Source organism: Marmota flaviventris, chromosome 14 (genome assembly GCF_047511675.1).
Source record: "Marmota flaviventris isolate mMarFla1 chromosome 14, mMarFla1.hap1, whole genome shotgun sequence".
Taxonomy (NCBI): domain Eukaryota; kingdom Metazoa; phylum Chordata; class Mammalia; order Rodentia; family Sciuridae; genus Marmota; species Marmota flaviventris.
In genome coordinates, this window is record NC_092511.1 from 19,971,272 (window position 1) to 19,997,284 (window position 26,013).

Sequence of the window (26,013 nt, forward strand, 5' to 3'; positions counted from 1 at the left end):
CCATGAGGACACTGGTAACCAGAGAGGTTAAGGGGCTTGATTAGGGTCACACAGCCTTTAAAGGTCAAAGGCTGATTCAGATCCCCAGAGGACTCTTCCTCTCCTCCTTTGCTGTCTCACCCCCTTCCCTAGTTCACTCTTTTCTCCTTGCTCTGACTTCTCTGTCCTGGAATCCCCTGGCCCTCTCCTTGCCTTGGAATCTGCAGACCTGGCCCCTGAGGCTATACCCAGATCCTTTAGGGGAGAAGCGCTGGCCTGGGACGGAAACCACAGTATGTCTACATTCCCAAATCTCCACCTCTGAGTCTTGTTTCAGGGTCAGGTGCAGCAGGCCTGCCCCCCCCCAGCACCCCACCCTGCCCCTCGCACATGGAGTAGGTGTGGGCGATCCCACAGGTGGCGCGGTGCTTGCTGTAGAAGCGGTTCTCCAGGTCGATCTTGGTTTCCCCAATGAGGTCGTCGGTGCCCACAAGATCCCAGTCGTACACAGCCACTGTCAGCATGGATTCCATGGGGAAGGAGGCCTCGATGTCGAAGGACCTGGCAGGGGGTGTTAGGAGAAGCGTTGAAGGCTGGGCTGTGGCAGGGGCTGGGCTGGGAGTGAGGCCAAGCCAGGGCATGAGGCGCCTTACTTCCCAAAGACCGGGTTGAGCTGCTTGGAGATGTAGTTCTCTTTGTCACGGATGTCAGTCTTGCCCAGCCGGATGGCAATGTAGGGGTCAGCCTTGCCGTTGATGTCAGCAGGGTGCAGGTCTGTGGCCTGGGGTGGGGAGGGTGCTGTTTGAGGAGGGTCCTGGGTGCCTCTGCCCTGCTCCCTGAGGGTCCCATGATGTTGAAGGCGGGGCAGGAGCACTGGACCAGTCAGGGGACTCGCTGTGTGGCCCTAGGCAAGTTGCTGCCCTTCCCTGGGCCTTGACTTCCTCTTCTAGGCCAGATGATCCCCAGGTGCCTCCCACTCAGGACTGTCAGTCTCCAGCGGCTCCGGTTCCTCCGGGGCAGGAGGACTTGCAGGGCTGGGGGTGCAAAGGGGGCCTCACCCGGACCACATAGATTCGGACCAGCACGTTGATGGGGTCATTGCTCGGGATGCCCTGGAACATGCCGTAGGTGGGATCGTAACCCGCTTCCCTGGAAACATCCTCTGGGAGTGGCACTTTGTACACACAGAGGGAGCCCTGGGGAGAGGCAAGGGGGCCCAGGTCAGGGTCGGCCTGGATGTCGGCAGGGGTGGCATCCAAACAACCAGCGGCCAGTTACTGTGGGAGGGTCTTAAGCTGCTGGACCGAGGGGTGGCCAGGGGTTCTGGAAGGAGTGGCTAGGGCAGTGGTGAGGCGACCAGAGAGAACTTGAGGAGGTGGGAGGCTCCAGGGCTGGCCGTGCTCCTCGCCTGACCTTGAACCGGCCCACAGTGCGCTCTTCCTCGGTGGATCCGTCCTCATCGTCCCCCGTCTTGCCCCGCAGCAGGTTGAAGGTGTGCAGCCAGTCCTCAAAGTTATCGAACTCTGACTCTAGCTCCTTGGGGTACACCTGGGCCGGGGCCAGGCCGTTAGGGCCCGATGCCTGTCCGCCGCCTCCCCCGCTCCCTGGCAGGGTGGGCCCCAGAGCCTCACCTTCAGCTCATCAATCTTGGGTTTCTTTTTCTCTGGTGCCTCAGACCCTTGGCCAGGGCCGGGGCCGGGGCCGGGGCCCTGGGTTCTCTTCTTCTTCTCCTCCTTTGCAGCCCTTGCCTTCTCCTTGCCCTTCATTGGCCCCTTTAGGCCTGGCCAGAAGCAGAGAGGAGAGCTCAGTGAGCTTAGGGGAGGCAGGGCCGAAGTGACCAGACAAGAAGGCCTGCGCTGGAGAACCAGCTTCGCCGCTCCTTCTCTTCATTATTTAATTTCCTGTCTCATTGTCCTCGACACTAGGCCAAGCCCGGGAACACAGACTACGGTTGTGCCATTTGGCAGAGTGGGGCCAGGAAGGAGGCCGGGTCTGGAGTCAGAGGCCTGCTGCTGAGTGGCTCTGGGCCCCCTCATCCCCCTCCAGCTGCGCTTAACCTGCCCATGGTATCAACAAGGTGCCAAACTGCATCCAGTGGAACATCAAGCACAGGTGCAGTTGGCGGCTTTGGAAGAAAGGGTGTTGTGGTGGGCTCAGTGGGAGAAGATTTTTTATAATATCTTCCTATTAGAGAATTACAGTGTTTGCATTTTAAAGGCTCTGTTGAAACCCAAGGAACATGTTTAAACCAGCCGTTCCTGAACCAATTTGACCACAGAACCGTCTCTTCCCTTCAGAATCCTCATCCATACTGTCTGGAAAATGCTGGGTGAGGTGGCTGTGAAGTTCCTGCTCGCTCTGATACTCTGTGGCTTTAAATGGTTGCCCACCACTGTCGTTGCTGAACTGGTCAGAGTAAAAACTACTCCAGATAAGGGGCTTCGCCTGCTGCCTGGCACCTAGGGACTCCCAGTGATCTGCCCAGGCTAGGAGACTGTGAGGGCCTGTGGGAGGGGGAAGGCGAAGCCGCTGGTGAGCAGGCAGGGCAGCAGCCTAGCTGGGGACGGGAGGCAGCAGGCCAGGGTACAGGGCTCACCCTCTGAGCTGTCCATCTCCTCCTTGTCCTCCACGTCAATCCCTGAGACCTCTTGTTGTCGAAGTTGCTGCCAAAAGAAAGAGTGACACCCCTGCCTCCCTGGGGCTCCATTTGCCTTGGCTACCACACAGTACTGTAAGGTACACGTCCCTTCTGCCCAGTGACTGAGGTTCCTCAGGGCACGTGGGGCATCTTATCTTTGGGCTCCCACAGTGTCTGGATTATCTAAGACTGCAGAGACGTTTGTGGGATAATTGAATGAGGACAAGAGGAAACCAAGCCAGCAGGGGCGGGGTGGGGGCAGACTGGACTACCAGCTCGGAAAAGGTGAGTTCTCAGGGGACTCCAACTCGGAGGGCAGGGGAGCCAGCTCTGGGGGAAGCGGGAGGGGATCTGGACGGGGTGTGAGCAGGCCGCCCGTTCCTCCTCACCCCCAGCCATGCCAGAGCCTCACCTCCTTCATGGTGTCGATGGAGGCAAAGTACTTGGACCACCAGTCCAGCATGCTCTCGTCTGGCTCCTCTTCCTCCGGCTCCTCCGCGGTGCCTTTCTTCTTCTTCCTCTTCTTCTTCTTCTCCTTCTCCTTCTCCTCTTCAGCCTGAGGGTTGCCTAGGTCTACAGGCCTGTGGGCTCCCCTGCTCCCTGCTCTTTCCCAGAACCTTGGATGACCCAGAGGGTCCCCTCCCACTCCGGCCATCTGCTCTTGAAAAGCCCTGGCCCCCATGTGGCTCTATGGGGCCACCCATGTCAAAGAGACAGGGCTGAGTTTTGTAGGGGAGGGGGCCACAACCCTGTGAGGACCATGAGGGTGAGGCAGTAGTTGGCGCTCAGGTTCAGGGGATGGCTCGGTCCCTGAGGCAGGGCCCTCTGGCCTGACAGCTGACACTAGCGTAGGTCCTTTGGCCCCAGGGCACCTGCATGGCCCCCACACTCACCACATCCACTTTGATGATGGCATCAGAAGTCTGCAGAGGGGAACCAGGAGACAGGACAGGATTAGCCACTGCGGCCTGAAGGGGCAGGCAGCAGCTCCCTCCAGGAAGTGTGGAGGAGAGGGACAGATGGGAGCCCAGAGGGTGCATGCAGGAATGGAAGCTCGAGGTGTGCTATGAGCCCCTCGTCCCCGAGAGCACACTGCCTGGTGAGTCTGCTGGGGCCTGCTTGGAGGATTTCCTCAGGCCCTCTGGGACGCTGGCTCTAGCCCTGGCTGCACGCTGGGATCAGCCGGGGGGCTTTTACAAATGACTAATGTGGGCACCACCAAGTCTGCACAGTGGCAAGAGGCACCAGTAGTTTAAAACTGGCTGCATCCTAAAGCCAAGAGGAATAAGGAGTTTCCACTTGGAATCCTTCCCAGCCCAGGCCTGTAGGGTGTTTTAGAAATGGCTTGGAGGGAAAACCAGGCTCCTGGAAGGAAGGACACGGGTGCTTTCACAAGGAATCCATTGCCTAGGGTGCATGTGCTGGAGTACAAATGACTGCAGGTTATCACCTCACACTACTAATGCTCTCTCTGTTCTTGAACTTGCACCCCCACCCCCACTCCCGTACCCTCCCCTGCCAAGCTTGCACACACATATGCCAGGACAGGGCTAGGGTGGAGTTGCCTGTACAGTCGGGTTGGCCCTTGATAACCACACTCCTCACTGAAAGAGGAGTGACCTAATGCTGATCTCTCAGGGTGAAGCAGCCTGGCTCATGAGTGTGTCACAAGTTCAAGGACAGTCTGGGGCTGCCTTACCGCGTCCAGCTTCACCATGGTCTCCAGTTTCTTGATGGGCACCTCTGGTTCCATGCTCACCACAACCTCCCCTGTGGGGCAAGAGAAGGGTCCCCCATTGCATAGCCCATGGTAGCCCTGGAGATGCCTCACTGGACAGGGAGACAGACAGACAGAGGAGGCGCAGGAAGAACAGTGAGAGTCAGAGAGGCAGAAGAGCGGGTGCCTGAGATTGAGTCTGGAACTTTCTGTGGGGAGAGGAGGGACAGGATAGTTGAAGGGACAAAGATGGGAAGAAGGAGGGAGAAAGTGAGCCAGAAAGAAGGGCGAGCTTCTGGAGGCCCAGCAGCAGAGTGGAGGCTGGACCAGGAGGGAGGGCCTGGGTCTCCTCCATCCAGTGGAGGAGGACATCTGCTCTCAGGCCCTCTGGGGCCTTTCCAGGGCTGGCCTACTCGGTTCCAGAGTGAGGGGCAGCCCTGGGCAGGCTTTCTTGGCATCCGCCTTCCTGCCCTCCCACAGGACCATGGGATATAACACTGGTGGCTGCTTGCAGGGGCTGAGAGCAGCAGCCCTTCTGGGGGCCGAGCCAGGCTTCGGGCCCAGACGTGGCCATACCCGTGCTGTTCCAGCTAGGGGCCGAGCCGTCCGGGGGCCGGTAGATGAAGCGCCGCAGGGAGCTGACGGCGTGAGAGCCCACCAGTGTGTAGCGTCCGAAGGCGCGACAGTCCACCACACGGATGTTCAGGGGCGGGTGCAGTAGTTCATTCTCTGGCAGGTCCTGGGGGTGTTGGTGACACAAAGCCTGAACCTCAGAGAAGGGGACAGAGGAACCCCACCAGGTGGAGCCACACCAGCTCCATCGCCAGCTCTGCCCTCCGTTGTCTGGGCCTGTGCTTACCACTTCAAACCACTTGACCAGGGTGTTGAAGTTGGGGTTCTTCTTGTAATTGTGGATCAGGGATGACTGCACCCCCTTCCCTGCACACTCGATGTCCACCCGCGGTCGGTCCACCTGGGCCAGGTTCACCCGTTTCAGGTCCCGAAGGCCCCAGAACAGCACCTGGGAGAGGGTTGGGGAGGAGCGCTGCTCAGTCCAGGCCGCAGCCGTGGGTGGCGGGGTCTCCTGAGAAGGAACCTGGCAGTAGGCAGCAGAGGACAGATTTCAGTGGGCAGGGACAGTGCCAGGAGAACTGATGAGGTGAGGTGGGGCCTCACAGTGGAGGTGTGGAGGATCGAGGGTGGAGCCGACAGGGGTGCTGCTGGGATAGGCCCTGAGCCCCAGTGTGACTCAGTCAGATGGAGGCAGGCACTGGCCTGGGGTGGGAACCTGGGTCTGCTGCTGGCTCCCGGGGTGACCTTGGGCAAGTCACTTCCCCTCTCAGGCACCAGGGTTTGCTGTCTGCAGAGGAACGTGCACTTTCTCAGTGGAGAGAATGAGAGGGAACAAGAAAGCCAGGTGGAAGACACAGGGAGGGACCATAGAGGCCCTGCGCACCTCTACCCGGTACTTGCTGAGCACGGGCCGGATGCCCACAGGCACAGGCATGATGGGCCCTCGGTCCACGTCCACCGGGCCGTTGATGGGGGGCAGGTCGGCCTTTCCTGCCGGTCCAATCTGAGGAATGGGGGTCATAGGTCACATGCTGGGGAGTCCAGGGAGAGGAGTCTTTTCCCCCAGGAGTTGAGATCAGGGGGGATAAGGATGGCCAAATGGCCCCACGCCCCTGAGAACCACACCCCCTGCTTTGGTCCCACTGGCTCACAGCAGCATGGGGAGGAGGGAAGCCCCAGACTGAGCCCTATCCCCTGTGACCCACCTGCAGCAGCTCGAAGGCAGCCAGTAGGTCTCCGGCCGTGGCGTTGCCGCGGTAGATCTGGTAGTACTCGAGCTGGGGCGGGAAGCGGGGTGGGCAGTACGCCTCATCTGCCATCTTCACCAGGGGCTTGGCGAAGGTCCGGCCCATGAAGTCGGCTTTGCCCTGACAACACAAACAACCCAGGTGGCCTCTTGCACTTGTGTTCACATCTGTCATCTCATTGGTCCTTACGACTGGCCATGCGTTGGTGTAAGGAGCAGGTGTGATCACCCACTTTCCAGATGGGGAAGGTCAAGTGTCAGGGACAACCAAAGGCTTATTCAGGGCCAGGCAGTGAATGGCAGATGCAGGACTCAGGACCAGAAATAAGGTCCTTCTATTCTAGTCCAGAGCTCTCTAGGGGCACCTCAATGGGTGAGGTGGTTTGTAGGAAGAGTTGGTGGCTTCCCAACTCTTGGGGGGTCATCCCAATCCTTTACTCCCCACTCCAGGTCCCCCCAGCCCCCCACACCATGGAAAGCTGAAGGCTGTACAGACTGATAGGTGTGGGCAGGGGGTCAAAGGCCCTGCGGTGACAGTAGAACTTTCCGGCTCATCTCCTGAGGATGTTGGGCTCTGTATGTCTGTGCTGGGAGGTGAGGATGCCCTGGCCTGACTCCTGAGATCCCAGAGGCTCAGTGTTGGGAAAGGTTAGGCTGCAACGGGTGGGCAGGAGGCACCCGGAGGGACTGGTCAGCAGCCCAGATGCCAGCTTCCCAGCCAGCACCAGCCCAGGAGGGAGTGGGGAGGAGGCCAGCAGGTTGAGTGCAGGGGACCAGGGGGGAGGTGTGGTGCTGCTGGGGTCCCTGGTGCCAACGCCCACTCATACCATGCTGTCCTGGTCATAGATTTCAATGACAATGATGGGGGGATCATCCCGCAACTCCTGGGCTTCTCCATACAGCTCCAGGTTGTCAAACACCAGCATCTGATCCCAGGTGGGACACAGTGTCTCATTCAGCACCTGCGGCATGGGGTGGGAGACAGGGAACAGGTGATAGTGAGTGGCTGACACCATTCCTAGTCAGGGATTCCGGGGAAGCCAGGAGCAGGAATGTCAGAAATCTTAAAATCAAGGCGAATATGAGGTCTGCCTCCAGAGCCCTGACAAAGTCTTCCTGTCTTCTTTGCCTTGTGGATGCAACCTCAAAGCTGTAGTCCTAGCCTGTGTGACCTGGGCCTGCAGGTCTAAGGAGCCTGGGTGCTAGTAGACCTGCTCTCTGGGCCCACAACTCAGAGGCCTCCAGTGCTCTTTCCAGATGGGGAAGGTCAAGTATCAGGGACAATCACACGCCTATGGGCATGTCCCCCACAGGCCCTCACCTCCGTGCACTGGCTCTGGTTGATGAAGAAGACGCGGGCGAAGGGATCAGAAAGACCACTGCTGTCCGCGGCAAAGAGGCTGCGGGCCTGGTACATGTGAGCTCGGAGCTGGAAGGCCTGCTTCTCTGTGGAGAAGAGGAGGCTGAGGCCTGGCATAGCCCCTCCTGGCTGAGAGGGGCCCACCAGGAGAGGTGTCCTCACTCACTGGTGTAGACCAGGCTGATGGGCGGGAAGGAGTGAAGTCCCAGGCCCTGGGCCGCCTTGACCTCTTCGAAGCCACAGGGCAGGCCACACAGGAAGTCCTTCCGCTGCTTGCTGAGGCCCAGCCACAGGTAGAGCTCCAGCTTGGCCTGCACTGTCCAGCCTGCTGAGCCGAAGCCCCGCTTCCCTGGCAGCTGGGGGCAGGATTGGGGTCACCAGGAGTCTGGCCAATGCCAGGACCCACCAGGAGGGGTAGGAGCAGGGAAGGAGGGCTGATGGAGGCCTCGGTCAGAGCTGTGCCTGCCCTTTGCAGCCATCCCACTGGCTGGGATGGGGTGGGGACAGAGGGTATGGGCCCGGTGGGGACCCCAGCACAGCTCCCTCTGCCCCCTCGCTCTCTTTCCAGCCCTTTTCTGAACACGAGTTAGTAGAGGGCTCTATGCAATCAGTTCAGGCCTGATGGATGTGGGTGGGACCCTTAGTGGGATCCAACCTCCCCCGACCCAAGTCCCATCCCTGTGGCACCTTGAGGAAGAGTGTCTTGACCTTGGCACAGTCCTTGCCCAGCTCCTCCTCCACAATGGAGAAGAGCAGGTCCTTGGAGGGCACCCGGGCATAGGCAACCCGCTTGTTGCTGCTCATCATCCAGACGAAGACGTCAGGGATGCTGTGCTGGGGCTATGGCGGGGGAAGGACAGGGGGGTCAGGGAGAAGGACCTTCTCCACTCTGGCCCCTGAGCCTGCCTGGCCTGGGGGCTGGACCTGGACGAAGAAGGGGCCTTGGAGGGAAGGACCCCAAGCCTGAGCTGGAGGGGCTGCACAGGGAGTCTGGCCCACCCATTCCTGTGCATCCCCTGTCCTCCCTGCAGGCCATGCACCTCGTCTGCTAGGAAGCGCAGCTTCTGTAGGAAGTTCTGGCACAGTCTCAGCTTGTCACGCACCGTGTGCCGCTTCACCTGGGCGCGCAGGCTCCTGGCCTGCTGCCCCATGCTCTCCTGTGGGGAAGGGGTGCAGGGGGAGATTGGCTGTTGGGGCACTGTTGGGGCCATGACCGGGGGAACTATGACCTCAGAGGCAGATGTCCCCTTTTCACTGCAAGAGCCTTCCTCCAACCCTGGGGTCCAGCACATCCTTACCAGCTCCCTCATGCAGGACTTGAGGCGCTCCCGATCGAGCCTGGTGCATGACGAGTGGCCCTGGTCCTTGTCAGCGAGGGAGAGGAAGCGGCTGGGAAGGGAGGGAGCCAGGGCTTAGCCCATAGGCACTTCCTCCTCTGCCCAGGCCTGGCCTGGGTCCCCTCTGTCCGGTAACCCTGTGCCCACCCCTTCTGCCGCCCCTTTGCCCACTCACTGGCAGCCACAGCTGAGCTCCTCCAGGACTCCCCGCAGGCGGCGCTCAGGATAGGACTTCTCCGTTTTGATCATCTCCTGCACGTCATTCAGTCCTTCTTCCTGGGAACCAGGGGTGTGGGTTCATGCTGGGCCATAGCCCACCCCCTCGGCCTCCCAAACGTCTCCTCCATGTTCATCAGGGAGGAAGAAGGGTCCTAGTGACCTGGGATCTCTCACTAGGGCCATTCCTTATTCATCAAGAGGAAGCAGCCAACTCCCCAGGTTCTTCTGTAGAACCTGGAGACCTCAGTTCCTGAAGGAAGAAGTCGCCTCTGGCTGTGACCTTAGTGGGTGGTACAGGACTCAAGGCTGGAGAGATGCCTACTTCATTAAGACAGAGGCCTGCCTAGCTGCCTCCAGGGAACCCCAGGCCTGGAGGGGCCAGGCTTCTTAGACTCTCTTCCAGAGTTCTGGGACTTAGGACAGGACGTGGTCAGAGGTCTTACTGGGGCCATTCCTGCAGCCCCTCACTCTGCCACATGGCAAGCCTCTGGGCAGACCTCTGGGAGAGCCCTTCAGACACACCCATTCCCTAGGACTCCCAGCCCCCGCCTGGCCCTGACCAGCTTGTCAGCGATGTGGTCCATGATGTTGGCATTGTAGAGGCGGCGGCGCTGGTCTGGCCACCAGCTCTTGATGTAGATGCAGGGCTTGCGCTCCAGATAGGGCAGATGGAAGTAGTTCCTGGAGTGGGAGGTGTGGGAAGGTTGAGGCCCAGGGCCATAGAAAGTGGGAGGACCAGGCCACAGGAGGGTGAGCCCACCTATCTGTGATCTGGGGCCGCATGGGCGGGGTGGAGGACACTGAGGCCAGGTCCCCGCCATCATCACCCTCATCGTCACTGGAGTTCTGGATCAGGTCTACTTCCTCCTCGTCCCCGGGTTCCTTTCGGGGCCGAGGCCGCTGGGGTCGTGATAGGCCGTCAACTTCGTTCCCATAGTTGCCTGGACACAGAATGGGGCATCAGAGGAGAATGCTTTCCCTACCAGGCCCCAACAGTTGTCCAGTCTAGGTGTTTCTTTAGGAAGAGGCAAAGTCAGAGAATGGGGCTCAGATAGGACAGAGCATTAGCCAGAGAAAGATCCCCATGTCGCCCGGATCTTGCTGACAGCCCTGATGTTGACTGAACATGAGGTCCAGCCTAGGACATGGCCTGGGTCCCCACTCTTCCTCTCTAGCCCCCAGTAGCCTGTCCTGTCTTTCTTTTCCTTGTCCCAGATTCAGGCCAGCCCTCAAGGTGGAGTGAAGGTTGGCCCCTCTGGGGAACAAGTACACTCCCACAGAGGTGCTGTGTGGGTGCCTGCGGACACTCAGGGGAAAGAGGTTGATGTTGCCTGTGTCCAGGGGTCAGGGTGCAGGGTCCAACAGTTACCACCAGCAGCCCCTCGGCCTGAAGACCCTCCCTCTGTAAGCACAGCACTCACCTATGGTCACCTCAAAGGTGACTGGTTTGTCTCCGTTTTTCCTGTCGATCATTGAGGCCTCCAGGAAGGCTCCAAATAGAAAGAATTCTTCCATTTTCCCTGTGCAGCTCTGTGCGGGAGGTAGTTCAAACCACCGCTAAACCTCAGTGGGGCAATGGCCTGGGCTGGCCTCCTTCCAACAGGACCTAGACTGGCCCTTTGGGCTGATGGAGGGCATCCTACCTAGTTTTGGGGTTAGCAGCCCAGACCTTAAAGCCCTCGGCCTCGATGGTCCTGGAGAAGAGCTGACATGACCGGGAAGAGGGGCAGACACGAGGCACCATCTTGGGAGATGGTGGCCATGGGGGCACCTCTGAGAAGAGTATAGGCAAGTGGAAGAGAGGACAGAGGTCCTGCTGAGGGGCCACATGAAGGCCTCTCCTCCCTAGAGACAGCGGCCTGCCTAGCTGGAAGGGACAGAGGTCTCATTCTGGGGTGGGGCCCTCGAGGACTCAGGCTTCCAGGGTGGGATGGGAGCTGAACTGGGGGCCCTGAGGGCAGCACAGCCCCAGGGGCCTCACCTCTGAGACAGGCGTGGCCTGCTCCACCTGCACCTCTGTGGAGCTGGTGAGCTCGGGGTTGGAGGTGTCCAGGATCTCCACAGCCAAGGCCAGCATCAGACGGGCACGGAAGGACACGCCCTCCCCCAGGCCCTCGTTCAGGTCCTGGTGCTCGTCCAGCAGCGTGTAGTTGCGTGTGGAGCCGTACATGTTCACCCAGGCCGGGCCCAGCGTGGGCAGGAAGCCTGCGGCAGCAAGGACAAGGAGGAGGGACCGGGTCACTGAGTGGGTCGTGACTTTCCCCTCTTCCTTGAGGCAGGGGCTACACACAAGGCCCTGTCAGGCTGGGGTCGGGATGTCAGGGGTGGTATGAGGAGAGGGTCTCTTTACTCCTTCCTTTTGTGCCCCCACCCCTAATACAACTGGGCTCCCATTGCCAACCTCTGTCTCCATCGTTGGAAATCTTGCGCAGGTCGATGAAGTGGGTGCCGATGGCCACGTCGTTGACCTTGTCGGAGTCTCGGATCTGCACCTTCATGCGTTTGCAGAGTGGGGGGAACAGGTCTGTGAAGATGACCTGCTCGTTCCACAGGGGCTCATAGCTGCTTTTTTGCACCGAAGTCTTGCCCTGGTGGGAAGGCGTGAGGGGTGAGGGTTAGGGTGTGTGTGTGTGTGTGTGTGTGTGTGTGTGTGTGTGTCCCCAGCCTCTCAGACTCGCCTCCCCCAGGCTCTTGGCCTGAGGATTCTCTGAGCACCATCCATGGCCAAGACCATTCCCAGACTGACCTCACCTTCCAGCCTGAGCTGGAGGCTCCAGATTTCACCTCGTGTCTTTCCCAGGCCACCACGCCCATCACCTGCCCTTCTGACACCTGTCACTCCCAGCCGCAACCTCCTGCACCACATACCCTCGTACCTTCTGGCCAGCAAAGAAGACTTGCACGTAGGGGTCGACGAGGTCCTTGTTTTCACCGATGAACGCCTTCTTCACATTGGCCATGAGGCTCGTGTTCATTCGGGGCAGCCCCTCCGCACGGTAAATTTTTACGTAGAACCGGGCCCACTGGCGTTCTGCGGGCACCCCCTCAGGGAGCAGCAAGTTCCTGCCGGCACATCCAGCCAGGGCCATGGTGGCCAGGTCCAGGGCCCCCACCTCCTACCCTAGCATCTGCCTACCCTGGGGTCTGGCCCAATCTGTGAAGGACAGCTGAGAGGGCCCAGATGCAGATTGAAGACACCGGAGTTCATGGCACCCACTCACTGTGGGAAGCAGGGCAAATCTCCCATCACACTGAGCCTCAGTTTCCTCAGAGTGAGGGCAATAAAATTCACCTCCCCGAAAACAATATAATAGGCTCAAACAGGTTACAATATGGGAACGCTTTGTCACAGAGCGGGGCGCCAATCTGAGTACTATTATCAATTTGCACAGCCTCATGCCATAGTCTTCGTCCCCCAGAACGAAACCTCACAAGTAGCTGCTCTTCCTTCCCCAGCCCAGGAAGACACGAGTCACTGGATCCCTGCCCTCTTTCCCACTGAGGCAGCTGAGGTCCCAGAATGTTTCTCAAAAGCCTCTCTCTGCTGCTGGCAGCTGGCACACCACATGGACTCTCCCAGGAGGGTGCTAGCGCCCTCCCGACCTGGCAGCTTCTGGAAGCTGGTCTGCCAGCGTCTACTCTTCCTACAGAATTCCTCAGAGTTGAAAGTCTGGAGTGAAAGCACCTTCAACGCACTCCTCCCTCAACCCTGCTCCTGCCCTGCCCCAGGCCCTCCTGTGTGGGGTACCTGGTGGGAACAAGGGTAAGGGAGGTGGACGTAAGAACTCTGGGTGGAGTCCACGCCGGGAGCTCCTCTGGAAGGGCTGGGGCGAGATGGGGCTCACCCCTCAATGTCATCTTCTTCTGTCTCATTGGCTTTGTGAGGTGTCTTGATGTTGTCCCCCTTGCCCACCACAGCGACGTCACACTTCACATAGCCCTTCAGCCCGGCGGAGATGTCATCGGGGTCTGACAGGATGGCCCACTTGTGATAGAACTGGTGCTCTGCAGTGGTGATGAGGGGTGCTGTACCCAATGTCCCCACCCCTGCAGCTCCCTGCCATTAGGGCAGACCAAGGGCCCTGCAGAGCTTAGCACTTTTTTTGGCCTCTAGAGACCCCAGGCTGCAGGTCCCAGAGACCAGGGTCCCCAGTTCTGCCTGTATCTGGGCCAGGGAGAGACAGAGGGAAATTGGTCTCAGGAGCTGTGAGCTGGACAAGCCCCGCCCAGGTCATCCACGGGATGTGTGCCGTGGCTTCCTGGTGATGAGCCTCCTAACTGGGTTTCTTGGCCTGCGGCTTCTCCTATTGTCGCCACTCTAGCCGGACACACATAGCCACCAGACAGGGTATTCTGAAGTGGTGGCTCCTACCTAATTACCTCCTTGCTTTCCAAACCTTCTGGGGCTCCCCAGTGCCTTGGAGTGAAGCCCCAGGGCTTGGGTTGGGCTCCTGCTGCGGCTCTCCCTGCCTCGCTCTGCACTACTCCCCAGGCAAAGCCCTCATTCCTTTCTGAGCTCCTGCTGATGCCACCTCCAGGCCACTGTGTTCATGGTCAATGAGTCCCATCCCTCCTCTTCCATCCCTGGCCAGTTGCCCCAGGGTCTTCTCGTCCATGCACCCTGCCCTGACTTCCTCACAGCTTGGTGCCCCCCACGTCTGGCTCCCACCTCACTGTGATTGTGTGCTGTTTGGTTTCAATTTTGAACTGAGAGCCTCCTAAAGACAGGGGCCTGTGGTCCTACCCCAGGGTCCCCAGGACCTAGGACAGTGTGGAGCAAAGGAGAGGCACTTTAGGAAGACCCGCTCCTTCAGGTTGGCGTTGAACCCAGGACAGAGGTGGAAGGAGGCAGAGGGGAAGCCTTGCTTTGTGGAGCTTTTCCCTGTGTTTTGTGAGGCACTGATCCCCAGGCTCAGAACTCCCTTCCTTCCTCCTCCTCTTCCCCTTTCTACTGCAGCCCAGGCCTGTGTCATCTAAGGTTGTGATCCCAGGGGCTCCTTGGGGGGAGTTAGGGGCTGGGTGTAGAAACTAGCCTGTCCAGGGCTCGGCCAGCCCAGCTGTGTCTCAGTAGAGCTAATGCCACAGCAGCCTAAAAAGAGGGTCAAGGAGGGCAGAGGGTAGGAAGTCACAGGTGTGGGGAGTTGCTGGAGACCTCTGCTGGGCTGGCATGCCTCAAGAGGAGGAGGCCAGGACCTGGGCATCCCAGAGCTTCAGGGCCTTGCCTGAGCAGATGTTTGTAGGGGGAGACAGATGAACAGACAGTAGATGGCTAATGGGAGATGGACAGAAGGCTGGGTGGGCTGACTGGCTGGTGGAGTGGATGGATGGGTGGATGGTGGATGGATAAATGAATAGCAGGGTCCATTAACATATGGACAGAAGGGGTGGATGGATAGACGGGTGGACAGGTGGGCAGATTTGGACATGGTTAGATGAATTAGGGAAATTTGGCAAGAAAAGGGAATAACACACTCTCAGGAATGACATGAATTTTACCTTCAAACTTAAAGCTATTTGAAGAGGGAATATTTTTCTGTCATGAAAAGTGGACCTATAGACATGGGTGAAGTTTGCGATAGATTTTTTTTCTTTATCTGACATAAACACAGTGGAGATACCTAAAATAGGGGGTGCTGGGAGGTCTAAGCAGAGGCTAGGTGACCATCAGCAACATTGATACAGGGGTCCCTATGCCAGGTACACAGTGTTCTGATGACCTCTGAGGCCCTTCCAGTCCTGATATTGTGTGATCCCAGGTCAGAGATGCAAGAACAGCCCGAGAGCCCTGCTCTGTGTATAGTGGCCTGAAACATCATTTCACCTGTGTCCAGTCTGGTTCTGGTACCTGTTGGCTCTGACTGGCTGGTTGGAAAGCAGCGTCCCAGGCCTCTTCGTGACCTACAAACCCACACCCCCATCCAGCAGAGAGCAGCTTTGAAGTTTCCTCCTGTCGCCTATGACTGGGTAAAGAGGGTCCTGCCAGGGTGAGAATAGGCTCTGGACCCCCCGAAGCTCTTCCCGTTCCACCAGGTGCTGACACCACCTGTATGAGCAACCAGTAATTCTGGGTCCCTGCAAACATCTTCCCAACACTACCCAGGTTTGGTCTCTGAGAAGGGCACCAGGCTCAGGGGCAGAGACAGTAGAAGCAGCAAGTCCAGGGATGGGTTACCCTAGTAGAGAGCCCAAGTTGGGGCCCACAGCCTAGTTCTGCCCACTTGACTCCCAGTGTGGCCCTGGGCCAGCTATTTGAGCTTGGTGAGCCTCAGTTTCCATATGGGAATGGTGCTCATGTGCTTATAATGGGGTAGGGAGGGTCCACCTCTGGATGGCATGCTTGACTCAGTGCTGGACCTGCTCCATGAGGGCGATGCTTTCCTGACCAGGACCTGACCAACCAGAAGCCCAGGGGGGCATACTGAGCTCCCCTACTCTCTCTATTTTCCTACTTCATCTTGACTCTAAGCCTCAGGTCTGCCAATGGCAACAGGGGACACCCACTGCTCAGCCCTGGGAGGAGGTCATCCTCAGGATGCTAGTGACATTCAGAACCACGGCCCCACAGCCGTGTGTGCTTCCTGGAAAGCAGACTGACTCTTCCCTGTTCCTTAGAGAGCTGGAGGTCAGTACAGCTGGCCTCCCCTGGGGCCCATGACTTGTGTGGGGCAGTGGAGAAGGCACTGCCCTGGAAGCCTGAGGCCTAAGCTCTACTCCCAGACTTTGGGCAAGTCCTTCATGACCCTGGGCAGCTCCATTGTAATAAAGATTGGACCAGATATTTTTAAGGTCTGCTGTAGCTTGAATGTTCTATGATCTTATAATTTTAATGTGTATATTCCTGGGCACTGAACTCAAATTCCTTGATCTGAGTCCCAGTTTGAAGGTGTGTCAGCTGACTGTCTATTAGGCTGAACCACAAGTGCCAGGAGTTCATCCTTCTAGTTAAGTGACACCTCTAAGCCCCTCAAGGCTCTTAGCCTCATTTAAGTCATCTGTAAAATGGGAAGAGGTGCAGCTGCCTACTTCACTGTTTTGTGAAGGTAAAATGTGACACTGTGGGTGAAACTGAAACCCCAAAGGGCCCCAAGCTGGCCATGTAGTGACAAGTGCTTTGGGCCAGCCCTTGGGGTTGCCTCACCATCTCCATACATGGTCTATAGGTACTTACAGAGCTGCCCAACCTCTGCCCCACATAGCTGCTCCTCAGGTGACCCGGGTTTCTTGTAAAAAACTGCTTTTAGAGTCCAGGAGTCCCTCAGAGGCTGTCATACTGCATTCAGCAATGGCTATCACCACCACATTTGGATTGAACAGTGTGACTTAAGGAGGGATCTAGAGAACATGGCCTGACCCCCCCCCCCCACACACACACACACACATCAGCTGGGTGCCTGGGGCAAGACCTGGAGCATCTCTGAGCTTCAGGTCCCTCAACTGTCAAAGGAGGATGGTGGATTCCTGTGAGGATGGAAGGGGTCCTTTCTGCTTGGCAGGTGCCAGCTCAGGGGGCAGGAGGCTGGCCACAGACCCTCCCAGGCTGTGAGGATAGGCACGTCTCTCTGCACCCTAGACAAGGGCGGCCACGCAGCACGTGCTACGTCCTGTCCAGAATTCCTCCAAGGCTCTGCATGGTGTTACTCCCCTGATAACGAGGGAGAACTGTCAGACGGGGTAGCTGTTGCCCACATTTGTGTATACACTGTGCGCACCATTTCCCTCAGGCCACGTGGTGTGTGCTCACAGTCTCCAGAATGTGGTCCCCACCAGGCTGAGCCCAGGAACTGCCACGGTGGGGAGGACCATGGCTGCCCCACTCCCGGAGCCACACGCACCTGGCTGGCCAGCCCATGCACAGCTACTCACCAGGCTGGGTGTACACAGTCCCCACGTCCATTTTGAAGGAGCCCACCAGGGTGCCACTGCGCAGCAGGTTCTTGGAGTGAATCACCTTCCGGGCAGAACCACCAGCCGCCAGTCAGGCAGGGCTGGGGCGAAGCTTTCCATGGGGCCAGGGCGGGGCCCACTGACACCACCTCAGTCTTTCTGGGGACCCAAGCTTAGTGGTGAAGGGGGAGAGCGTTTGGCAGGGCTGAGGTGGCTCACTCAGGCTCAGCATCCGCCTCTCCTGCCCACACCTGTTTTTTTTGGCGAGTAGGTTATACATGTCACAGAGGCACCTGGCTAAAGGGACAGGAGGGGCCAAAATCCATCCTGAGCCCCCTGTGCCCAGCCATGTGTCCAGGCACCAGGCTACCTTTATATGACTGGTCCAGCCAGAGGGGCCACCTAGCAAGATCGCACACAGGTGCAGCTGAAGCCAGTGGCCCTGTTTGCCGGGGGCTGCTCCCCACTCACCGAGATCTTGATGATCTTGTCGAACATGATGTCAGGAGAGACATGGAAGTCAAAGACGAAGTACTGCAGGGGGAAGGACCAGGCTGCTGTCACTGGGGGGGCTGCAGTTAGAGCCCAGGACAGTGCCAGGCCCCTCCCTTCTGGCAGTGCCTGTCTGTACCCTGGCCATTTCCCCTGAGCCCCAAGTTTCGGATGAGCAGTAGGGTAAACCATCCTGTTCTGAGTGATGGAGGCAGGACCCCATCCCCTAGGCTGGGCCACCTGCTGCCAGTCAGTGGAACCACTGGTTGACATTGACATGCTCAGAAAGACTGTGGGCTCTAGGCCCAGTTCTGCCTCTTTCTAGCAGTGTGGACTTGAACAGCACATTCTCTGAACCTCAGTTTCCTAAGCTGTAAAACGAGGATATGGACCCCCACCTCATGAAGCTCTGATGAGATATTATATCATAAGTCACTGAATTGAAAATGCTCTTGACTGTGTGATACACTGTGGTTTGAGGGCCACACAGATATCGCCATTAAACCACAACTCTGCCTGGAACATGCAACTTCTGGGAGGTTAAGAGGGAAAATAAGGTGACTCTTAGCGCTGAGGCCCTAAGGTGTTGAAGGCACTTCCTTGACTGTAAACCTAAAATGCAGTGGTGTGAGCTGTCTTCTTGTGCTGGAGGCTGCCACTTGTGGTCCCCACCCTTGTCCCTGGCCGGGGTACAAGGGCTGGGAAAAGGGTGTGGGTAGTGAGCAAAAGTATCCCTGCTTTGGTGAACTCACGGGTGAGAAAAGAAGCGTTTAGGGATAAAAGTCACAAGAGTACAGGTTCCTGACTACAGGAGCCTCGCCCTTGAGCACTGTGGGTAAAAGCACTAGATTTAGAACTGGCCACATCTAGATGCGATTTGGGGATTCATCACATTCTTTCCTGAGCCTCAGTTTACCCCTGTGATATGGGGATAATAGTCTCAGGTAGCAAGTTGAATCTCTCCAGGGGCACAGGGACATCTGTGAGGTGTGGTTGTGAAGTCCTGAAATGAGAGGACCCTGGTGGAGCTCTCAACCCGGGTGTGGATGCAGTACATGCACAATTAACCTTAATTGTTCAGTGTGGCAGTAACAGGTCCGGGTGGCACTGGCTGGGGGTGGGGAGCCTGCAACTCTGGAGAGGCAGGTGGGAATCTAGATTTGGGAACCATCAGCACCTGGATGGTGACTGCAGCTTTTGAATGGAGGAAGGACCTAGGGGGAGAGAGTGTCAGAGGGGAGGCGGGCTCAAGATAGGGCTCCAAGAAGCAGACTTCTGCAGTGGGCAGAGGAAGCAGGAGGTTGGGAGAAGGAGCTGGAGACATGTGGGAGCAAAAGAGGAGGGGCAGGTAGACAACCAGATGGAGGGACTGGGCAGTCAAGGGAGAGAGGACAGCAGGGGACATGGTCCTCAGGAGTAAGGTCCTCGTTGATCTTGTGAAATGCTGTGGGGCAGAGATTGAGGTGTGACTGGGAAAGAGAAGGTGGGGACAACTCACATGCCTACTGGGAACAGAGGAGAGAAAAAGGTGGCGCTGGAGAGGTCCATGGGAGTGGGCAAAGCCCTTGATCCATGGATGACGAGCGTCTAGTTCCTGTCCTTGAGTAGGCATAGTTTTCATAGTGGTGTTTAGACAAAATGTGCTGCAGTCAAACCACACAGGCAAAGGCGAAGGAGCCAGAAGAAAGGCTTAGACAAAGTTGTCGTGTTGGTGGACGGTGCAGTGCCAGACTCCTCGGGATGTAGGAAGAGAAGGGTCCATGGCAAAGGGGAGAGGTTGATTTTAGGCAGGAGGAAGATGGCGCTCCCCAGATGTCCAGGCAGGATCAGGCACATGGGGAAGAGGGCTTGTCCTTCCCCATGTGGGACAGGTTGTGCTGGGAGGGCAGAACTCCCTCCATGAACCTCCCTTCACCCGGGCAGGCTCAGAGCCAGGCAGGATGGGTCATCAGGCCTGGAGCCTTGGAGATGGGTCAGCCCCATGCAACGTGCTAGCTCAGTTAGGGCCAGAATCCTACACCCTCTGAACTGTCTCTGGTCACATTCCTGGTATTTCTTGAGCACAGTCCCTTTTGGAATTGCTTAGAAATCTGTTAAGTCGTGTTGGTTGTTTGTAGCTCCTTTAGTGCAACCAAAGGAAAGTTCCTGCTAGCTCAGAGAATTTGTCAGCTGCAGTACCTTTCTGTGACCCTGGGGTATCTTTAATTGAAGAGGAAGAGAAGAAAAAGGAAATAAAGGCTTGGAACTGACCCTCTGACCCAGAGAGGGCAAGGAAGACTGCTCAGTGGCAAGACATCTGAGCGGACCCTGCACGGTAGCAGGAGTTTGCTAGGAGTGGCAGAGCACCTTGGAAGAAGGGAGCAGTTTGAAAAGAACATGAGGTGCATGGGCCTGGTACAAAGTGAGCCCTTGAGCCCACCAATCATGGCTTTACCTCAAAAAAAAAAAAAAAAATAACATGCTGGGTCACAGGGACCTGTCTCTGTAGCTATCATGGGAAAGTAGACCCTTATTTAGGTTAGATGCTTTTTTAGTCATGGGTGTGTCCTGACATGAGGTCAGAGATTTCCTGACTCCACACAAGGCTGAAGGAGTCTTGAGCAGTGACGTCTTGCCCTGGGGCCCCAAGAGAAACTGGCTGGGAGATGTGGTCCATTTGTGGCTACACATGACACCTGGGCCAGGCTTTGGCTGAAGGGCAAACCTGGTGTGCACAGGTTTATCTTCCTGCAGGTGCAGTTGGAGGATTCCCACAGCGGCTCATGGCTCCCTTCAGCCCTCCCTACACCTCAGGAAGCAGCACAGGTGTCTCACTTGAAGGAAGACTGCTCAGTGGCAGTCTTCCAGCACATCTCATTTCCTGGAGCCACTTTGTACCCCTTGAGAAAAGGGAGGCTCAGGGTCCAGGCTTCTGGGCCAGATTGATGTGTTCTTAGACATCTGAGAGAGGCCTGGACCTCCCTCACCAGAGCTGGTCATGATGGGGTTCCATGTGGAGCCCAGGGGTCAAGATGCTGTGCCCTGGTGACAGCCAGGGCCCTGGGTTGGAGGCCGGACAATCTAGCCCCTGCTCTGAACTGACTGTACCCTTGGACAGTGGGAAGTCTCTTCTGGTATTGAGGTCTCAGCTTCCTCCTCTGTAAGGTGGGGCATTGAACTAGGTCCCTCATATTTCATGTGACCTCAAAGGGCTGGAAAAAGCAAGAGAGGGCACCAAGTATTTTACCTCTTGCACCCAAAGTCAAGGCCAGTGGTCAGAAGGGAAGCCCCCAGAGGGGGCTGTAAGAACCTCCTACAGGAGTCTCAGTGTCCCTGTGTGAGCAGTGGGGTATCAGTGGCAACCTCTGATGGCTGATGCAACTAATGCATCAGGAGAGTCCTGGGCACATGGGAAATGTTCATTAATAGCGTTGGTGCCACACTGATGGCTGGGCTGGAGAAAGCTGCACTGCCCAGGGCTCTGGCTTGGAAAATAGCTGGGACCAGGTCTCGTGGGGCTGTGGGGTTTGTTCATAGGAGCTGCTGGGAGTCGCACAGGAGCACCCAGGCCACACTCATTTCAATGGGTGGCCCTGGCCAGAACAGGGCCAGACTGGGTTCTAGACTAGGGGTCCAGAGGGTTTGGCACTGTGTGTCAGTGCGTTATAACACAGTGGGCCAAAGTCACCTCTGCTGGGAGCACCGTACATCCCTTGACACTCAGCTGCTCCTTTTGGGCCTGGGTGGGGCTGGGGCCCAGCCGCCTCCCACATCTCAGGAGGCCCCTTTCCCCACCTAGGCATGGGGCCACTGACCTCATTGTAGTAGGGGCAGTTGGTGGACTCCTTCATGGATGTGTACTTCTTGTCGTCGCCCACCTCCACGCACACCACAGGGTCCATGTTCAAGCCCACCAGCTGCCGAGCCTCGATCACTGTGATGCTGACCTGTGGGCAGGAGAAGGAAGAGCTGGGGAGACAGCTGAGTGGGCCTTGGAGCCTGGTCCTGCTGGAGCCCAGGAGTAGGGCAGGAGGGCTCAGGGAGCTGCACTGACTGAGTCACGTCCTCGGATCTGCGCTGGCAACTGTCTGGTTTGCTGGGAGATCCTGGGCTCTTTCCTTTCCAAGCCTCAGTGCCCTGGTTTGCAGCAGGACATGGGATGGGTGACCTTTAAGCCAAGTTCACTAGAATTATCTGGGGCAGGGGGCATCCCCCCACTCTGGTGCTCAGGACATACTCCTGGCCAATCCAACCAGTGTCAGGGATGGGCTCAGGCGTCAGTTTTTTAAAGCTCCTAGGTGATACTAGAGCCCTGAGTTCTTCCCCAGATGGATGGGATGGCTCTGCCCAGGGGTGAAGGGTGGGGTGCCAAAACCACCTCACATATTTCATGCCCTCAGGAACTAAGCTTTATCTGTGTTTTGCACATAGGTGCTGCTGGGAGTCGCACAGGAGATCGTACCGGGGATGGAACCCAGGGGTGCTTTATGGCTGAGCTATGTCCCCAGCCCTTTTTATTTCTCATTTTGAGGCAGTGTCTAAGTTGTCCAGCGTGGCCTCAAATTTGCCACCTTGCTGCCTAAGCCTCCAGAGTAGCTGGGACCACAGGCCCACAACACTGTGCCCAGCTAGGAATTAAGCTTTTAGAGTCTTTGTTAGCTTACATTTAATTTCCTGTTCCAGGGTCTCTCATGTGAGCCTGCAGGCCTCTGCTACTTTCTTGTGTTTCTGGAACCTGGCTCCCTTCCTGCATTCCTGCCCCTCTCCTTGCCTTTAATTTCTCTGAATGGCAAGGAGGCTTTGGTGCCACTGAGCCACTTTTTCAACCTGACCATTGTATGTTGCGTGTGTTTTGTGTCCTTCAAGTAGCCTCCAGCTCCCTGGAATCTTACTTTTGCCCTGGGAAGCCTTTTTCTAGTTGTCCATTCATTCAACAAATATTTAGGGGATACCTGTTGGGGCCAGGCACAGGTGGGAGTGAAGTCAACTCCTTCGCCTCATGGAACTTAGTGTAAGTGATTATTGGCAAAAAAAAAAAAAAAAAAAAAAAAAAAAAAGAAGAAGAAGAAGAAAAAACACCTCACACGCAGAGGTTGGTTTGTGGAATTTCTGATGTGACCACTACTTTTCCCAAACCTTCATTTTAAATCACTTTGGATTTGGAAGTTTCTGTCCCCTTGGAGTGGTCATGGTAAATAGACTTGGGGCCGCTGAACTTGGCATCAATATGCTACCAGGTGTGAGTGAGGAGGACTCACCACGCTACAAATCTCTCAGCTACCAGCTAAGACACCAGCTACCCACGAGGTTGGGTGAGGGTGGAGTGAGTGAGATGAAAGGATAAAGGCATCCTCAACAGAGGGAAACTCTGGGCAGTGCCAGCATCTGCTCTAAGTGGCTTCTTAGAATCTGCCTTCAGGCAGTGGTCTGTCTCAAGCTGGCAGGGTCGGGGATGCCTTGGGATGGTTTCACAAGACCAATTAACCAAAATGCCTTATCTCAGCTAGTATGAGCATTTACCTATAATGGAACAGGAAAGATGGCTCTTGGTGCTTCTCATCGCGAAGATGTGGTAATGTAGTTGCTGTGCTTTCATGTAACTTCTAAATATGATTTTACTTGAGTGAATTATTTTCCTTTTTCTTTTTTTCCAGTGCTGGAGATCAAACTTCAGCACCTTGTGCATGCTAGGCAAACACTCTTATCACTGTGCTACATCCCCAGCCCTATTTCCTTTTTTATATATAAAACAAGAATCATTTCTAAAATTATCATTCACTGTATGCATCAAGTGTGATAAATAGCCTGAATATCAAGAAAAATCCACACATCATAAGTCACGGTGTTAAGAAATCAGAAACCTAATTGCAGTATGAATGTTGCCAGGAAAGTATAGAAATGGGAAACTGAATATTTACTCATTGAAACAACACTCGAACCATGAAAGCAAACATTTCTATTTGGAGCTTGAAGTCCAGAAGGACTGACTGACAGCTTAGAATCCAAGCTTCAAAGAGGTTCAACAATCACCATTTCTTCAGGGAACCAAAAAGGAAGTAGGGCCAATTAACTTAGCTCTGGAAGTTTACTTTGATGAGCATAAACAGACACTAGAAGTCCTTCTGGAATATTCTTTGCACCGTAGTTTATAGAGTCTTAACTTCCAATAACCTTTTTATGCCAAAGGCTTAAAAAAGTCCCATTGTAACCCATTCCCCCTTCAAAAAAGGCTTTCTGTAACTCAAGACTGGAAAGTAGACAGATGTTGTTTAAGAAGTCTTTGGAGGGAAAATATCTAGTTAACAAAAGTCTCTGGCAGAAAACAGGTTGAAAAACCTTTGAAAACAAGCAGTAAGCAGCGAGTGAGCTAAACCAGGGTCCAGAAGGGAGCAACTGTCCAAGTTTGACCCTGAGTGCTGTGGTCCGACACCCCTGGGTCTGAACCTGGGCTCTGACCTTGACTCTCTGTGTGACCTGGGGCAAGAGCCTTAACTTTCTTGGCCTCAGTTTCCTGTAAAATGTAGTAACATATATATTTGAGTAGTTGTTAAGAATTAATTTAAATGGAGACACATATATTGCTCCTAGCACCGTGCCTGGTATATAATAAATCTTCAAAAAATAAGTTACATTAATAACAACAACTCCATTTCAATGTTTCTTTATGAGACAGGCCTGTGGCATGGTATCTGAGTTGGAGTCTTTGTTCTTTGGAGTTTTTGTTCTTTAGAATTCTCTGGTTCTAAGCACACGGAAGCAAACCCTTGGGCCCTTAGAAAGCCCTCAGAATCCTCAGGACTCTTTGTGTTTGGATTTTGGCAACATTACTTAAAACCACCAGTGTGAGTCTGTTGGACACTTCCTGGGGCCATTTTTCAAGCCCTTGGGAAGACAGTTGCTGAGAAGTGAAGATAAACTGAAGCATGGATTAAGGGAGAGGAGGCAAATCCCTGGGGAAACATGTTCAGATGTGCCTTTCCCACAGAAAGGTGGTTCTCGTCACTCATGTCATCTCCTGAGGGAGGTGAGGAGAGTGGGGGTTGTGCATGAGCATCAAAATAAAGCTCTACCCTGGGAGAGGGGCTCACTCTGATTCTGGGGCCTGGTGCTGATACTCAGACAGACCATCCACAAATAGGGAATGCAGGGCCAGCCAAGCGGGGTGTCCTTAAAGCTCTGTCCCCCTCGACCCCTCAGCATACCCACTCAATGCTAAGAACCTATGTTGGGTCTCACTACCTTCGGGGGAGGGTCTGGAGCAAGGCAGGGTCCCGGCACCTGCCTCAGAGATTCCTCCTCCTTCTCCCCTGCTTCCAGTTTATATGCAAGTAGAAGGTGCTTCAGGCTTGTCCACCAGCCTATTGTGAGTGTAACTCTGCCTCTCAGGCTCTGGTCAACTCTGGGAGAACAGCCAAGATTGAAGGCCTGGCCCTGCAAAGCTAGGGCCAGTGTGGCCTGTCCCAGCAGCCATGCTCATCACCTGTCCTGCCTGCATTGAGCCACATTCATAACTCACAGCTGCACACCACTCCCTGTCTCAGCCTGTTTGTCTCCAGTTTTAAAAAACATACAAAGAAGTTGTTTTAATATCAGAAAATGCAGAGAAGCAAAAAAAAAAAAAAAAAAAAAAACACATTCCCACTATCCTGATATAACAAGACTGACATTACTTCCAGCAATAGAATAATTCAGAACAACAATTTAAAAAATCGCCCCAAAAATCTTTCTCCAAAGGCTAGTATTCAACTATTTGAATACTTTGTGTGGGTGCACATGCGTACCTTTGCCTGCATGCGTTTCTCCTTGGTCTCTATGGTTTTTCCAGGCCCCTCTTACTTTATGATGTCCTGTGCTGAACACAAAAGCCTGGAAGGGTTTTGACCAGCACAAGCAGAGCTCTCCAGCTCCTCTCTGGGTTTGTACCTCAATACTTCTATCCTTTCTAGGAATGCCTCCCAGTAACAAGTCAACTTTGAGAATTTATATGCAATTTGTGGTTTGCTATGACTCCCAGATTCATGAGACAGGGTCTATAAGGCACATCTGGCTAGAACTGCCCACCACCACAGAATCTATAAGTCAGTAGGCCTCAGGTGCCACCTACCTGGTAATCCATGGGCCTCCCGGCACTTGGCTCCATCTTGATGTCTGGCTTAGATCTGAGGAGGAGAAGGTACCATCAGGCCTGGTGGAAGGGGTGTGCTTGTGGGGAGGAGGGTGGTGGCAGGGTTAGAGCTTGCAGTAGGGTGGAGGGACAGAATCATGGTCTGAAAACCCCTAAGAGGAATGCCAAATAGAATGGGGATTAATTGTCCTCAGAGGTCCCCATAGGAGAGGACTAACCAAAGACAGAATTAACAGGGGCCAGACATGAGGCCACCAGGCTGAAATGAGGGCTGGCAGCTCCATGCCTTCCCTGGCCTGGAGGTGTTCAATGGCTTGGGAACAGGATGCAGCAGCTGCATTCTGCTTGTGCAGGGAAGGGGTGAGAGGGACACCCAGGGAAAAGAGGAAGGGGAGGGGCCAGGAAAGAGCAGTCCATGGGGCCTGATTCTTCTCCACACAAGTTCTGAACCTGGCAACTGAGAT

General features: G+C 55.7%; 1 protein-coding gene and 1 long non-coding RNA gene across 5 annotated transcripts in view; one reads left to right on the forward strand and one right to left on the reverse strand.

Annotated features, from left to right (window-relative positions):
• Positions 1-26,013, reverse strand: part of Otof (otoferlin) — a 67,777-nt gene that overhangs the window by 7,138 nt on the left and 34,626 nt on the right. For all 4 annotated transcript variants that reach the window (XM_027933441.3, XM_071601419.1, XM_071601422.1 and 1 more), the window contains 31 exons: positions 25,529-25,583; positions 21,240-21,371; positions 17,425-17,487; positions 16,933-17,017; positions 12,915-13,074; positions 11,946-12,132; positions 11,471-11,657; positions 11,051-11,274; positions 10,491-10,599; positions 9,830-10,010; positions 9,630-9,750; positions 9,026-9,126; positions 8,812-8,902; positions 8,554-8,670; positions 8,201-8,353; positions 7,680-7,869; positions 7,475-7,599; positions 6,981-7,115; positions 6,113-6,274; positions 5,791-5,910; positions 5,194-5,355; positions 4,911-5,073; positions 4,317-4,387; positions 3,511-3,540; positions 3,030-3,173; positions 2,576-2,642; positions 1,611-1,759; positions 1,393-1,527; positions 1,038-1,175; positions 633-760; positions 370-540 (listed from right to left, as the gene is read on the reverse strand). In XM_027933441.3, the coding sequence (XP_027789242.2) occupies positions 370-540; positions 633-760; positions 1,038-1,175; positions 1,393-1,527; positions 1,611-1,759; positions 2,576-2,642; positions 3,030-3,173; positions 3,511-3,540; positions 4,317-4,387; positions 4,911-5,073; positions 5,194-5,355; positions 5,791-5,910; positions 6,113-6,274; positions 6,981-7,115; positions 7,475-7,599; positions 7,680-7,869; positions 8,201-8,353; positions 8,554-8,670; positions 8,812-8,902; positions 9,026-9,126; positions 9,630-9,750; positions 9,830-10,010; positions 10,491-10,599; positions 11,051-11,274; positions 11,471-11,657; positions 11,946-12,132; positions 12,915-13,074; positions 16,933-17,017; positions 17,425-17,487; positions 21,240-21,371; positions 25,529-25,583 (4,056 nt within the window). The remainder of the gene's footprint in view (positions 1-369; positions 541-632; positions 761-1,037; positions 1,176-1,392; positions 1,528-1,610; positions 1,760-2,575; positions 2,643-3,029; positions 3,174-3,510; positions 3,541-4,316; positions 4,388-4,910; positions 5,074-5,193; positions 5,356-5,790; positions 5,911-6,112; positions 6,275-6,980; positions 7,116-7,474; positions 7,600-7,679; positions 7,870-8,200; positions 8,354-8,553; positions 8,671-8,811; positions 8,903-9,025; positions 9,127-9,629; positions 9,751-9,829; positions 10,011-10,490; positions 10,600-11,050; positions 11,275-11,470; positions 11,658-11,945; positions 12,133-12,914; positions 13,075-16,932; positions 17,018-17,424; positions 17,488-21,239; positions 21,372-25,528; positions 25,584-26,013) is intronic.
• On the forward strand, positions 11,507-12,621 carry LOC139701776 (uncharacterized). Its single transcript, XR_011704322.1, has 3 exons — positions 11,507-11,591; positions 11,870-12,065; positions 12,526-12,621. It is a non-coding gene; the product is annotated as an uncharacterized lncRNA (long non-coding RNA).